This window comes from Mchenga conophoros, linkage group LG23, assembly GCF_057382185.1.
Source record: "Mchenga conophoros isolate Kocher_MC1m ecotype Shallow Benthic linkage group LG23, M_conophoros_male_GT1.1, whole genome shotgun sequence".
NCBI lineage: Eukaryota > Metazoa > Chordata > Actinopteri > Cichliformes > Cichlidae > Mchenga > Mchenga conophoros.
This window is the reverse complement of record NC_140547.1, coordinates 23,232,797-23,247,328: the sequence shown is the minus strand read 5'-3', so window position 1 is coordinate 23,247,328 and position 14,532 is coordinate 23,232,797. Positions and strand designations below refer to the sequence as shown.

Sequence of the window (14,532 nt, the reverse complement as noted above, 5' to 3'; positions counted from 1 at the left end):
GAGGACCATCCTTGATACAGCCTCACGGTGCCTGAAGGGATGGTTTATTTAGTGTCCTTTGCTGCTCTCTAGGGGAATTCACGGGGAACCGCTCGGTTCTGAGCCTTTTGATCATAAAGCTGCTGAGTAGTGCTGTGCAGTACTGCACATTTTGGCATCAATATGATACCAAGTATTGCCAACAACGATACCAGTACTTTTAACCTATTTAACCTAATTAGGTTAACATAGCAGAGCAGTGTGTCATGATTTATGAGATGAATCGTCATCAGTTTGCAAAACACATTTTAATGACATTAAATCACTGTGATTTTCACTTCCTTTTAGCTTTTAATGTCTTTAGAAACTAGTGTGTGTTTGAGGAATATTTTTTCATCCCTTCTCCGAAAACAATAATATTTTAGTTAATGCAATTCACTGGGATTCATACTGAAGTTAGAGAATAAAAAGTATCAAACTTATCATTGTAGTATTAATCCGATGCCAATACGAGCCCTGATATTGATGCTATTGATATAATTTCGATCCACAAACCTCTGCTGCTGAGGGACCTGAAGTGAAGGCCGTATCTCCTCAGTAGCATAAAGGCGGACATCAGGACCCTTACAAAAATCATTAAATGGGTTACTTTGTTTGCTTTTCCATCACAGATGTGTGTGTAATCACTCTCTAAAGTTTTCTGCATTTGAAAAGTCACATAAATATTAAACTGTTTTCATACAAGCTGTAGATTATATTGGGATACACACAAAAAAAGGTACTTTAATGTATCTGTAGGGGGCACAACCAAAAGTGAATGGGAGAGTGAACTCCAAGGCACTGCCTTTGTGCATTTGACAGTGCACAACAGCAGCTATTTGTAGCTTTTTGCTTTGTGCATTCCAGAGACCAGTTCTGTACCTCTGTAATTGTGCAGCTTTTAAAAAATTAAACCTTTAAAAAAGGTCAAAATTGTGTATATGGGGTTGTCATGGTTCCCCAAGTAATTGTGTGTGACGTTTTCAGCTTACCTCCCTTCAGCTGAAGATTATGGCTGCCCAGGGCTCCTGGCGCACCCATTTATCATCGACACTTATCATCAATTCAATTCAATTTCATTTATATTGTACCAAATTCCAAATTGCAAAGTAAATGCCCTACAACCCTTATAGAGAAAACCCCACAACAATCATCTATGAGCAAGTATTTGGCAAAAGTAGGAAAGAAAAACTCCCAAAACTCAGACCGGCTGGGCGTGAGGGCAATGAGACAGGGCAAAAATACACAGTATACAGTTTATAACCTGCCACTCGCCATTCATCAGGTTGTTGAGCTTCCCAGTGTGGTAGCATCACTCAGTCTTCTTTGGTATTTATTGATTTTTTGTTTACATGCCAACCTTACCTGTAGAATCCTTCCTGGTCCATCAGCCTGGCTAGCTTCTGGTCATACCTACAAGCGCCACTCTCACCGCACTCAAGAGTACTTACCTGACCCTGTGGAAAGCAGTGAATATTCACCTGCTTTGGAGATTCTGAAAATCAGAATCAACTTACCTGAATGTGAAACTGACAGAATTGGAGAAAAAAAATAGTACAAAGAAACTTTGGCAACTGGACCAAATCCTTTCTTGAGTGTAACTTGAGTTTGATTCTCAGTTATATTGTGAATACTTACCAGTTGTTGTTCATTAAAATTATTACATTTCTTCAATCTGTGTCCTGCAATTAAGTCTTATGCGCAAATCACAGCAGGGTACAGATTCATTTAATAAAAATATTTTAATATGCAGTTGTACACATGGGCAATAGGCTGGAACATCTGAACCTAAAGATGCAACTTCACCAGGTAACCTGACACGTAGTCTTTAGACTGTTTGAGGAAATCTGAGAACCCAGAGAAAATCCACCAAGCGTGAAGTGAACAAAAGATGTCACAAGTTCAAACCCAAGAACTTTTTACTATGAAGTGACAGCGCTAACCTCTTCATCACAGTGACACTAAATATATGACAGATACAGAGTGAAATACGTATCCATCCGTTTTCATAACCACTCACCCAGTTCAGGGTCATGAGGGAGCCGAAGTCTGTCCCAGCTGTTGTTGCATAGATACACCTTGGATGGGCCATCAGTCTATCACAGGGCCTAAAGGTTTTCTGTTTTAAAAAAATGAACATTGAAACAATAAAATGATCAAATCTAAGCGTGGAGTTAATATTCTGCATTTTTTCTTTTTCTGCTGTCCGTTAAAATCTAGAAGAAAAGTTGCCTTGTTTGGTCACACATCTTAATCTTGTTCAAGAAAATGTGGAGACGCATTAAACCCGTAGTCTTCCTAATGATCAGGATGGGACGACTCTTTCCTCGGGTGATTTTGTTTCTAGTTTCAAATCTACTCCAATACAGCATAATGAAATGGTCCAATATTCATCAACTTAACACATAAATATCAAATACATATAAATAACATGTTGGATGGTTAATGTTGATCTGTAATGAGTGTAAGCTGTCAGTCTGCTGTTTACCTCGGCCTAAATATACAGATGTGGACAGTATCTGGATGTTCACATCTGCATATTTAGGAGGCTGTAAAGAGTCCAATACAAGTTGATGGGTCTGTGAAGCTCACTTCTGATGACACTGATACTGAATGAGTTGTTGAGGATGTGCTGAACCTTTCTAACAGCAAGAATAGCAGTTAGCCTCTGTTAGCTGCTGTTAACCTCCGTGTGTTGCTGTCAGCTGCTGTTAGCCTATGTTAGCTGCTGTTAGCCTCTGTGTGTTGCTGTTAGCCTCTGTTAGCTGCTGTTAGCTGGCATTGATGAAAAGTTTTTTGAAGCAGAGCTAACATTGTTGGACTAATTGAAAAAACTGTCATGTGAAAATGTAATCACATGGTTTTTTTTAGAAGGAAAGTGCTACTTTTAGGACATCCAAGCCTAATAATTACCTTAACTTGTAACTAGCTGTTATTATTGTTTAGCCAGTAATTGTCAGCTGTCCAGAGACGATAGAGTCATGTGTCTAATCTGCTGACAATAAGCTGAGCATTCAGTTACTGTGGTTCTGTTATTTTGGACCAGCTGCCTGCTGACTTGAGAATAATTACATCTGTGCACACACTAAGGGGGAAAAAAAAGAGTCATAATCTTTCTATTCACAAAGGCCAACACTTAATTGGTGTTTTGTTTTGCTTTGTTTTGTTTTAAGGCATTTTTTGCCCACACAGGTTTTTATGTCTTTATCTTCTGTGTTATTAAATATATGCTATATGTTACATAAGTTATATGTAATAAATGTTATTAAATAACCTCAAAAATACTTACAGTACCTTTTAAGTATTAGCATTTTGTTTCATGATTAAGATTTGCTGTTTGCAGACATGGAAATGAACAAATTCACTATCAAACACCAAAATGAACAAAAGCTTTTTAGCTCCACAATACCTACAAACTTAAAGAAGATGCAGCTTGCACTCTGTCAGTCTACACTCTGTAAAGTCAGCCACATGAAAACAGTCATCGGAGCCACTGGATTACTCTCTCACACACCCATCGGCAGAGACAGCCACGCTGGGTGGCAGCACAATGCAGAGCAGCGCTGAGAATACTAATCAATCTGTTCCTGTGCAAAATTCCTCAGATAAAACATTCAATTATAGACATTGCGAGCTGCATGAGATTTGTGCCGATACGAGTGTGACATGAAAATGGGAATTCTGCCTTTGTGTGCTGCTGCTGTGAAATGGGGTCCCAGTGTGAGCCCACCGCCGGGGATGTCTCTGGGTATTCACACTAATGCATTAATCCTAATACAAATAAGAAATGGGGAAAATGTGACATTTAATTAAAGAGTCGTGATGAGTCTGATGACATGCTACCTCACAGTTGGCCTCTGCTGTGAGAGTCATGTATATATGAAAAAAAAACCATCCAAATTCTAGATGTTAAATGGTTATAATTGGATTATTCAACAAAAACGTAAATACTGAGGGATTAAAACAGCAGTGTTTTTTCCAGACTCTAAATTGCTGCTATAAAGCATGCACTGTACACTGAACTAATTTTGGTATCTGACTTTGTTTTGTCCCCTGTGAGCAGTTCCACCCAGAAAGCAGCCGGACAAGGGGCTCAGATGACAAGCAGCGCTTCTATGATTAGGGCTGCAGCGAGGAGGGGAAAGGAGGGTGCCACAGAGAAAGGTCAGGGGGGCTTTTACACACAATCAGTTGCCGCCTTCTTGTTGACAACACAGCGTGAACTGCGGTTAATTTGTTTCTAACGTGGTGGCACCGTGACGTTCCCGACTCACTGGCTCTGGCTATTGGAGTTAGAATGAGGCTTTGCCGCTGATCTCCGGGGAGTGAGCAGAGCGCATGAAACTTTTTGGGGTTTGTGTTCAGCATGGCTCTGGAGACCGCCTTGCTCCTGAAAGCAGGGTTTGTGCTGCTGATGGCAGGTGAGTCCATGGTACTCAGGCAGAGAGTCGCTATAGGTGGATTCAACTTAAACCTTGTTTATGTTTTTCTTTGACAAAAAAAAAGCAGGTCTTTGAAATGTTAGTCTATTTAGAAATTATTAACAAGTCTTGGTTGATTTATGGCAGAAAAAAGGACGAGGTAAGTTGGGATTTTGTTTTCTTGGGTTTCTCGATAATGTCTATGAATAGACTTGATCTGTTTGTTAAAAGTTCACTATGCTCTATGTGCTTTGTTTCTGGAAGAAATTCTGAAAAACCCACCATTATTCACTCAACCTTACATTTCACTAGCATTTGCCCTCATATACCTTCTTGCATGCTCAGCAGGCCATTGTCATTGAACGTAACCAGTCAAAAAGAAAAAAACATAAGTAGCAGCTGTGTGAAGAAGTGCATTTCATGGTTTTACATTTTCAATAACTTTGTTTCAATGTTTGAAAATGAAGGCAAACGTGATACCATATGACTCATGTGACATGTTAGAGAGTAAACTGGATTATGTCTCCAACATTGCTTGAACCTCTAATAAGAAATTCTTGGAAAACTTTTGGGAATATTGATCCAGAAACACACTGGGAATTCGTTAAATTCATCTAGAAGGAAAGACCATATACTATTAAAGAATGATGTAGCGGTTGTGGGTTCAGCAGTTGCTTTCGGGAAAAAGATGTGTTTCATTTGGGACCATAATTTACAAAAGGAACTCTGTGCTTTTGTTGAATTTCACTTGAAATAGGAATTTAGATATAAACTTACCAGGAAAAAACAATTACTGAAACCTACAAAAATGAGCTGAAACTTGAAAAAACTATAGAGAAGAAGTAGTCTAATCTAAATTCAATTGGGAATTTGTAATTACTAAACATCACCAACAATATGTGAGTAGGTTGTGGTGCTTAAAGGTTCTTCAGTCAAATACAAAAATATCCCCCACACAATAACACCACCAGCAGCAACCTTAACTGTTGATACGAGGCAGGATGGCGCCATGCTTTCAGAAATGGACACTCATCAGACCAGGCAACATTTTCCAGTCTTCGATTGTTTGATTTTTCTGAGTCCACACAAACTGTAGCCTCAGTTTCCTGTTCTTACTGACAAGACTGGCACCCAGTAGGGTCTTCTGTTGCTTTAGGTCAGCCTCTTTTTTAAAGGGTTAATGTCAGCATGGATCATTAATATTTGTGGAAATGATTTCAAACCCCATCATCTAATATTCATGAGAATCAGCTTTTAAAATCCATAAATGTTGAGTCTCAGAGACGCTGACAGAATTTAAGATTCCCATTGGACTGATGCATGTTTCCTAACCTAACAGGGTTGAAGGCAGAAAGTCAATAGAGCATAAACCTTCAGTCAGAAGAACATTTGTCAAACTATGCCTCCATTTTCCTGGAAATTGTAATCCAAATACAATGCTGGTTAACAGCCAAGTTGAGGGGCAACTGTGAATCCTCCAAGCGGCAGTCGCCATCAGAGGCTGGTGAAACATGACTGTAGATGATAGACAAGCTAATATTCACTCCTTTTTCAGGAGATTACTGTGCGTTCGTTCAGATCTTGCTTTGCCACAACAGTTTCTCACATTCTTCTTTTGTAGCATCTCTTTTGAAGCTCCCATGTCAACACATTCAGTCTTCCTTTGAGTGCAGGGAGAGCCAGCAGGGACAGAGCAAATATAATGGGCACACAGTCGGCCCTTATCTGGCCCGAACAGGCTGGAGATCCACCATGTTTCTCGATCGTAACAACAACCTGTTTGTTTCCACGCAGGCGTTTTACACCAGATTAAGCCTCCCTCTCCTACTGTACTCCTCCGTGGTGCTACATTCAGCCTCGAGTCCTGCGGGATGGCCGCGGTCTGCCTCCACGTTTAGAGGCTGTTTACACGCATCTCTGAAGTAAACAAATGGGATTGGGACTTTGCCTGCAAATTAAAATCTTTTCTTAGTGAAAGTAACAGTCTAATAGGGAAGAAATGGCCCAGTAGGAATAACCATTGCCAGGACATGACCTTGTTTGCTGCACAAACATATGCTGCTACAGATATATATTCTGTACAGATATTTTTTAATTTTTTTTAAATACTTTTGTCTTACTTCTGTTTCTACTTTGTAGCTCAAGTCCTTGCATCAGTGTCTGGCTGTAACAGGGGAGTCTACACGTTTCTTATCAATGATCTCTGCTTGGCGAATTTCACATTCAACATGGAAAATCTGGATCGAGGTTTATGGTGCAGCTGGAAGGACACAATGGAGTGAGTTCACTGACTCGAACATGCAAAAGGGAAGAAACGCATGGTGGGACATAAAATCACAAATTTTCCTGCATGAATCTGTACTTGTAAGTCAAAAAAAATTGCAATTTATAGAGTCACAACCTCCACACAGACCCTGGTAAACAGCAGATATTGTGTGTTGCAAAGCAGCTTACAGATGGAGCAGCGGCTGTAGCCAGGGTGGAGCAACTTAGTTTGCCAGGTACACAATTAGAACAATATCAACTGAACAGTTAGCTTATTTTGGCTGGCTTTGAGATCAGTTTAATGAGATTTTTTGACTTGCTGTCTTATGCTAAATTCAATAAATAATTACGTTGCTGTTACATACAGCAGAGTTCCTTGAGCCTTGAGCCACTCCTCATATTTTTAAATTGTTTGCCTTGAAAGTAGGAAATAGGTGCAGTGATTTATTGAAATGTGCAAACACACATGTAAATACAGCATTAATGTAAGCACATGTAAGCTAATGGGCTTGAAAGTGAATATTTGGTGTGACCACTTTTATTCTTCAGCACAGTCTGAACTCTCTTAGGCAGCTTTCTTGTCATATCTTTAAGTCGTCTTCAGGAATAGTTCTCCAGGCTTCTTGAAGAACATTCAAAGCTCTTCTTTGCGTGTCTCTGCCTTTTGTTCTGTTCTCTGTCAACATGACCTCACACTGCTTCAGTGATATTGAAGTCGTGTTCCACTGTGTGTGATTTTTTTTTTTTTTTGGCCTGTCCCGTTTGGCTCTTTTGCCATCAGAATTGTTGTCTAAAGGCAAAGAAAGATGCCCAACGGATTTACTTTACCAAATTGACCATCCCAGCCTTGCCGTAATGGTCCATTTGATTCACCTTTTATTGTTTATTTTATTTTCACTTGCTGAATACAGGACAGACTTGACTGGGGGAAAGAAGGGGAGAAAGAAAGAGGGAAAGAGAAACAGCTGAGAAGAGGGACGGGGGGAGAAGGGCAAAAAACAAGAACCAACAGAATGAGCAGAAAAAAAAGAAAAAAAAAAGAAATAAAAAATGCATATATCAATCACCTGGATCACCTGCTGAGAAAGAAAAAAGAAAACAAGCAGAAGAGAACAAGAGTAATAGAATAAACAACATCACAATGATATATGGGAATATGACAGTAAATACTAAATGTTAAACATTATTGTGCAGCACATAAGATCAACAGAACACAGTGTGCTTTGAGGTAGGAGCCAAAAAGGGTGTAGTTTGTGGGTGTGATCACCCGTGTGTACACCTGTAAGCATGGACGCGCTTGTTTTTTTAAAAGGTTCCTTCATGTAATGATCTGCTAGAGGGTGTGGGGGGGCCACAGCCCCGTCCTCCAGGGCATGAAGCAGGTATGGAGGAGATCAAAACTCCAGACATCCAGAGGCCTCCAGAACACAAGAGACCAAGGAAGACCAACAGAGGGGCAGCCGCGCCACTGTCCCAGAAAGAGCTGAGGAGAGTCCCAGATGAGGGCTCACTCAGCAGCCGCGGAGCAGAAGCCAGGGGGAGTTGCAGTGACGCGCCCGTGAGCTCCGCCGGCAGCCAGCCGTGCCTGAGTGACCGAGCCCCAGGCCGAGAGGCCGAGGGCACCCCACCTCCGAAGTGGCCCGAGCGAGCCCCAGGCTCCAGGCCCCGATAAGCGGCCGCCAAGGAGTGAGCCGGTGTGTACCTGGACGCCCATCCCCGGACACAAAGAACCACCAACGCACCGATGTCTGAGGGAGTCCGCCACTGGCAGGGGAAGTGGTGGTAGGGGGAGATAGGCCTCCAAACCTTGGAGGGCCTAAGATGTCCCCAGAGAGGTGGCGTCTGATACCCGACCTGACATATAGACACAGACATACAGGCACACACATATACAAACATCCATTCCCACCCTCATGCTCTCATATGCACTTACTCCACACTCAACCAACGTGGAGACAGACATAAAGAGACGCTGTACACACAATCACACTCCCCAAGCTTACTCTACAAACCGGGTCTAGGTACCCTTGCCCCTGGAGGGGGAACTGCACCCAGACCCAGGTGGTATTACCCTTTTCCCTGCGGTGGGGGGAGGCAGACCGCCCCGACTCCGCAGCAGCAGGGAGGCCCCACACTCCAGACCGCAGTCGGACGGCCAACTCCTCCTCCTAGCCCCCCCGCTCCAGCAGGCCGCAGAGAATGGGGGTGAGAGAAGACTCCAAACCTCCCTCCAGCCGCTCATTGTAGTGTTGATGCATGTGTGTTCTAAGGTGCATTTAAAACCCAGGAGGGCATGGAGCTACCTGCCAGAGAGCAGCAGGTAAGCGCATGGTCCCTCCTGCTAGCCCTCAATATCTACGTGTGTTGTGTGTGATTTTTTTTATACAGGTCTTTTACTGCATTGGCAGTATGTTTGGGATCATTGTCATGCTGAAAAATGAAGCTGTTGCCAGTCAGATGCTTTCCAGATGATATTACATGGTGTATAAAAACCTGATGGTACTTTTGTGCATTCATAACTCCAAAAATTTTTACAAGATCCCAAACACCACTGGCTGGAGTGTCATATGTGGATTCATCACTCCATCAGACCTGTTGTCACTGAAGCCACCCTTCCACTTAGACCATTTTTGATGAGGCTTCAGTGAACAGTAGATAAATGAGCTGAAGGCACAGATGTATCTCTTAAAGACCTGACACTTCTTAAGGGCATGAATTTTAAATATTGTTTGTGTGCTATAAATAGTTTTTAGGCCTGCTACGCCTTCTGTTGTCCACTCTTACATCCTCAGTGATTGGATGGCTCCCAGGAACTGGACTGAAATGAGTGAAAAGCAGCCATTGTACAAAGAAAAACTTTTGAAAGACCTTCAGAAAGCCTGGAGAACTGTTGCTCAAGAACACTTTAAAAATATCACAAGAAAGTCTGGCTCTTTGGAAGAGAGTAAAGTGGGTTGGCATCAGTGTAACAGAAGAATGATGGTGAGAAAAGCTGAAGTCCTCATGCTGTCATGTGCATGAGGATTTTTGATATCTCAGTCATTTCGCAGTTAAACAGCTATAAGAAGCAGCTGATGGCAGTGTTCTGGATTCACACCCAGACTATATAAGTCTTTAATATGCCAACATTAAGGCCTCGTGTTTATATCATTCACCTCTAAGTGAGTACTAATATCTTAGCAGGTGCACTGACAGACTGGTATTTCTGAGCTCATTAGAGGCAAAAAACTTGTTTATCTATCTGTTTATCTGTTTACTCTCTCATGCACCAACACCAGGGGAAAGCTTTACTGTATTTGTTGGCCATTATATCGTCTCAGTACTTGGTGGCTTTGTTTCCAAACCCTGACAGTCAGGGAGTGAGTCAGACAGGAGGATGAAGGGAGCCGGGGGACGCAAAGAAGAAGCTGCTGTCAAAACTGTGTGATTTCCCTCCTGGTTCACAGTCCTCACTTGGTCCAGCACATAACTGGGGGTGGTGCTCTGTGTGTGTGTGTGTGTGTGTGTGTGTGTGTCCATGGGTATGTGTGCTCACTTGTAACTCATAAAGAATTTGCACAGGCAGTTGGAGGGGCTGGCAGTTGCATCACCAAACTAAGCAACAACGTTTGACGCCACTGTTCAGGCTCACAGGAAAAAAGCCGGTACAGAGAAAATTACAAGTATTGAAAAAATATTTGTGGATTCGGGCTGTATAGTAATAATGACAAGTAAAACATGAATTCAAAGACCAGACATGTACCATTGCTCATTTCAATACAATCAGTCTTTTTACTCCTGTTATAGCTTTCCTTAATTAGGTATGACGTGGACTCCACTTCAGTCGTGTACTGAATATAAGACAGTTGTCATCGTCTGGTTTATGGACCGATGTTTTGAAGCTGAAAGTTTAGCATTTTGACGTTCATTTCCTTTGCTCCAATGCGCAGCCACCGAATTGTAACAGCATGAGACCTGATAAAGTGATGAAGCGCTTTCATCTTCTTCAGTGGCTATTTTACTTCTGGCACCAGTCTGATCATATCTTCCTGTTGTCAGATATCCATCACCTGTTCAGCGCAGTAGTTGCCATCGTGTGGCTCTAAATTCTCTCACTTTTTTTGTGTTTATTTTTTTAAACAAACTTCACAGATGGTAAATGGATTAGTACTCGTATGACGCCTTTCCTCTTTAACTGAGCATTTAAAGCAATTTTTACTGCAAGCCACATTCTCCCAGTCTCACATGCATTCATAAATGCCTTTGGTCATGCACACACTTACACTTCGATAGAAGAATCGGAAGGAACTCAGAGTTTAGTATCTCACCCAAGGATACTTCGATTATCTGGGGATCATATCACCCAATTTTCAATTGGTGGACGACCCGCTCTACCTTCTAAACCACAACTGCTCCACAGCAAGGGGCATGAGCGGGTCATGGTCCCTGGCTTTTCCAACCTACATGTCCAAGTAACCTTGAGCGAGATACTAAACCCTGAGTTGTTTATTATTTATGAAAACGTTTGTGCTTCTGTCTCTGAAAGTTTCAGCACTGGACCTTATTAGAATCGTAATACAAGGTACATGTAAACGTAGCTGCTGAGGCACAGGAAAACCTTTTGGTGATGAGGGAGAAGGACTGATAAATGACAAAGGTAATGCAACGCTATAAATACACAAGGAACTAACGAGATATAGGGGAAATCAGTGACCCAGGGACGACAGTCACAAAGGGGGAGAAAAGGCAAATTAAGGAAGTAAAACAACAGTTCACAAACAGGTTGGAGCAGCTAGGGATCCAACCACCAACCCTCCAGTTAAGAGATCACCTGCTGTACCTACTGAGCCACAGCTGCTTCATTAAACCATCTCAGGATGGCCATTGTCGAAGTCGTCGTTGGTGCTGACCCCAAACCTAAGCCTAACTAACCGTAAACAAGATGATCAAGTTTTGCCCGTTTTTGCCTTTCTGTACGGTACGGCAGGCTTAGGCTCACACCTCAGAGGGTTAAAGGGTTGGATTTTGTGATCACTTCACTTTCAGAAACACAGTTAGGCACAGTGGCCGTCTGGAACAGAATCTCTCCTGGTATGGTGCAATGCTGTACTAAGGGCAGTACCCTGTTGGTATGCATCTCCATTTCCTCTGCTCCTCACTACTTAGCAGTTATATTTAGCAGTGTTAAGCCCACTGGTAATTCTAGACACTCTTTTGCCTTTTTTTCTCCCCACCAACAGGAATACCCTGCTCTATTCCCTCTCTGAAAGGACGTTTCAAAGACATCACAAGATTCCAGCCGATATTTCTGTAACAATTTGGGTTTTCAGCTTGATTACTTTAAAATGTTTCACCAAACATTCAGAAAAAGGATCAACTTTAGTAACATCTTTTCTTTAATTACACATACTAAGTTCAGCATGAATCTGCCTGTGCTCTGCTGTCCTCTGCAGGATCTATGAGGGACTCACAAACTGCACATACCAGGTGGCCTTGAGGATAAACTGCTTCTGGCCAAATCAGATAGTCGACCGTTTCTTCATGGAGATTCATCAGATCTACTTTCATGACTGCGCTCTGACTGGTCGGCTCCTGCATGACCCACCGATTAGCATCCTCGCCCCATTTATCACAGTGCCTGTACTGGTCACCCTGCTCATGACTGCTGTAGTGGTGTGGAGGAGCAAACGCACACAGGGAATGCTATAGGGACCGTCAGAGTGTTAGGTTTGGGCTTGTAGAGCGTTCCGGAAGACATTTCTTAAGCATAAAGCATGCTCTTTTAATTTTCTTTTCATATTCCCGTGTTGATATTGAGCATATTGACTATTTGGAAGCTGCAGTGAAACAATTGCATGTTGTGAAAGATGTTAATAGAAATAAATTCTGTATTTGGTATTAAAACTGTCTGTCCAGTCACTTCTGGTGGCTAAGTTCACCTCTATGAAAACGCCTACGTCAGGGACACAAAACACTTTTTACAGAAATTTCTATAGCAGATATTGGAAAAACAGGAATTTATTTAATTGTTTATTAGTTGCATAGTTACCTTGGTGTCGCATGAACAGCAATGTGGGTCGAGTTTTTAGCAACAGGAAAAGCTGCAAAACTTATGACAATACAGCTAAAAGTTCAAAATGTGTCCTCTACTTCACATTTTCTAAAACCTTCCAGTGGGTCAGATTGGATTCAGTGGACTTTTAAAGCCATTTATGTTAATTACCATCTGACATCGTGGCCCTTACAAACAATCTGCATAAATAACACCTGACAGTAGAAGAGACTTACGTGATTGGAGCCATTCGGAGGAGGGTGAAGAGATGAAAAGGAGAGCGGGAATTAGAAAACAAATGTAGGATGAAGAGAGGAAACTGTATGAAATAATTTTAACAGCCAAAATAAACAATGTTACAGTTTTATAGTTCCTCTATATTTGTTTACCTTTGAATAAATTCCACAGTGTATTTATTAATCATTTTTGAGGCAACATTTACAATGAAGCAGGCACTTAGTTATCGTAACACAAAGACAGTTAAAGTCAGCTAAACGGCATCAATCTGTCCTGTCGTTTGGTGCAAATCAGTGATAAAAACTGCGCCAGAGAGGCAACAACAAGACCTCAGGGCATTGCTCTCTCCGTATCCCTACAGTTTTGCTTTTTGCTAGTGTTCTTGTGACTGCTGCTAGCATGACTTTTTGTGCGAGTAGGAGCAGAAGCACCTGACACGTCTACAACTGCTGCCCTCTAGTCTTCACAGATGATTTTGCAGTAACACAAAACGTCTCCAGACTCTTTAATATCTGTCACGTGAGCGCAGTGTTGGCCACTGTTTGCAAAAATTATAAAATAACGATATAATAAAATGAGGATATTTATATTTACAGTGGGGCAAAAAAGTATTTAGTCAGCCACCGATTGTGCAAGTTCCCCCACCTAAAATGATGACAGAGGTCAGTAATTTGCACCAGAGGTACACTTCAACTGTGAGAGACAGAATGTGAAAAAAAAATCCATGAATCCACATGGTAGGATTTGTAAAGAATTTATTTGTAAATTAGGGTGGAAAATAAGTATTTGGTCACCTCAAACAAGGAAAATCTCTGGCTCTCACAGACCTGTAACGTCTTCTGTAAGAAGCTTTTCTGTCCCCCACTCGTTACCTGTATGAATGGCACCTGTTTGAACTCATCATCTGTATAAAAGACACCTGTCCACAGCCTCAAACAGTCAGACTCCAAACTCCGCCATGGCCAAGACCAAAGAGCTTTCGAAGGACACCAGGAAAAGTATTGTAGACCTGCACCAGACTGGGAAGAGTGAATCTACAATAGGCAAGCAGCTTGGTGTGAAAAAATCAACTGTGGGAGCAATCATCAGAAAATGGAAGACATACAAGTCCACTGATAATCTCCCTCGATCTGGGGCTCCACGCAAGATCTCATCCCGTGGGGTCAAAATGATCATGAGAACGGTGAGCAAAGATCCCAGAACCACACGGGGGGACCTGGTGAATGACCTGCAGAGAGCTGGGACCAAAGTAACAAAGGTCACCATCAGTAACACACTACAACGGCAGGGAATCAAATCCCGCAGTGCCAGACGTGTTCCGCTGCTGAAGCCAGTGCATGTCCAGGCCCGTCTGAAGTTTGCCAGAGAGCACATGGATGATACAGCAGATGATTGGGAGAATGTCATGTGGTCAGATGAAACCAAAGTAGAACTTTTTGGTATAAACTCAACTCGTCGTGTTTGGAGGAAGAAGAATACTGAGTTGCATCCCAAGAACACCATACCTACTGTGAAGCATGGGGGTGGAAACATCATGCTATGGGGCTGTTTTTCTGCCAA

At 42.1% G+C, this 14,532-nt stretch overlaps 1 protein-coding gene across 1 annotated transcript; it reads left to right on the top strand.

Moving 5' to 3' along the window:
• The first annotated feature begins 4,143 nt into the window (after positions 1–4,143).
• On the top strand, positions 4,144–13,599 carry LOC146547255 (receptor activity-modifying protein 1-like). Its single transcript, XM_085265544.1, has 3 exons — positions 4,144–4,439; positions 6,579–6,717; positions 12,137–13,599. The coding sequence occupies exons 1-3, from the start codon at positions 4,385–4,387 to the stop codon at positions 12,390–12,392; spliced, it is 450 nt and encodes a 149-aa protein (XP_085121670.1). The 5' UTR covers positions 4,144–4,384; the 3' UTR covers positions 12,393–13,599.
• Positions 13,600–14,532: the final 933 nt, after the last annotated feature.

Bases quoted from the DNA above. Each gene is read 5' to 3' on its own strand.
- LOC146547255 (XM_085265544.1), top strand. From the start codon at position 4,385: ATGGCTCTGGAGACCGCCTTGCTCCTGAAAGCAGGGTTTGTGCTGCTG. The intron at 4,440-6,578 runs GTGAGTCCATGG...TCTACTTTGTAG, and splicing joins GTTTGTGCTGCTGATGGCAG to CTCAAGTCCTTGCATCAGTG. The intron at 6,718-12,136 runs GTGAGTTCACTG...TGTCCTCTGCAG, and splicing joins AGCTGGAAGGACACAATGGA to GATCTATGAGGGACTCACAA.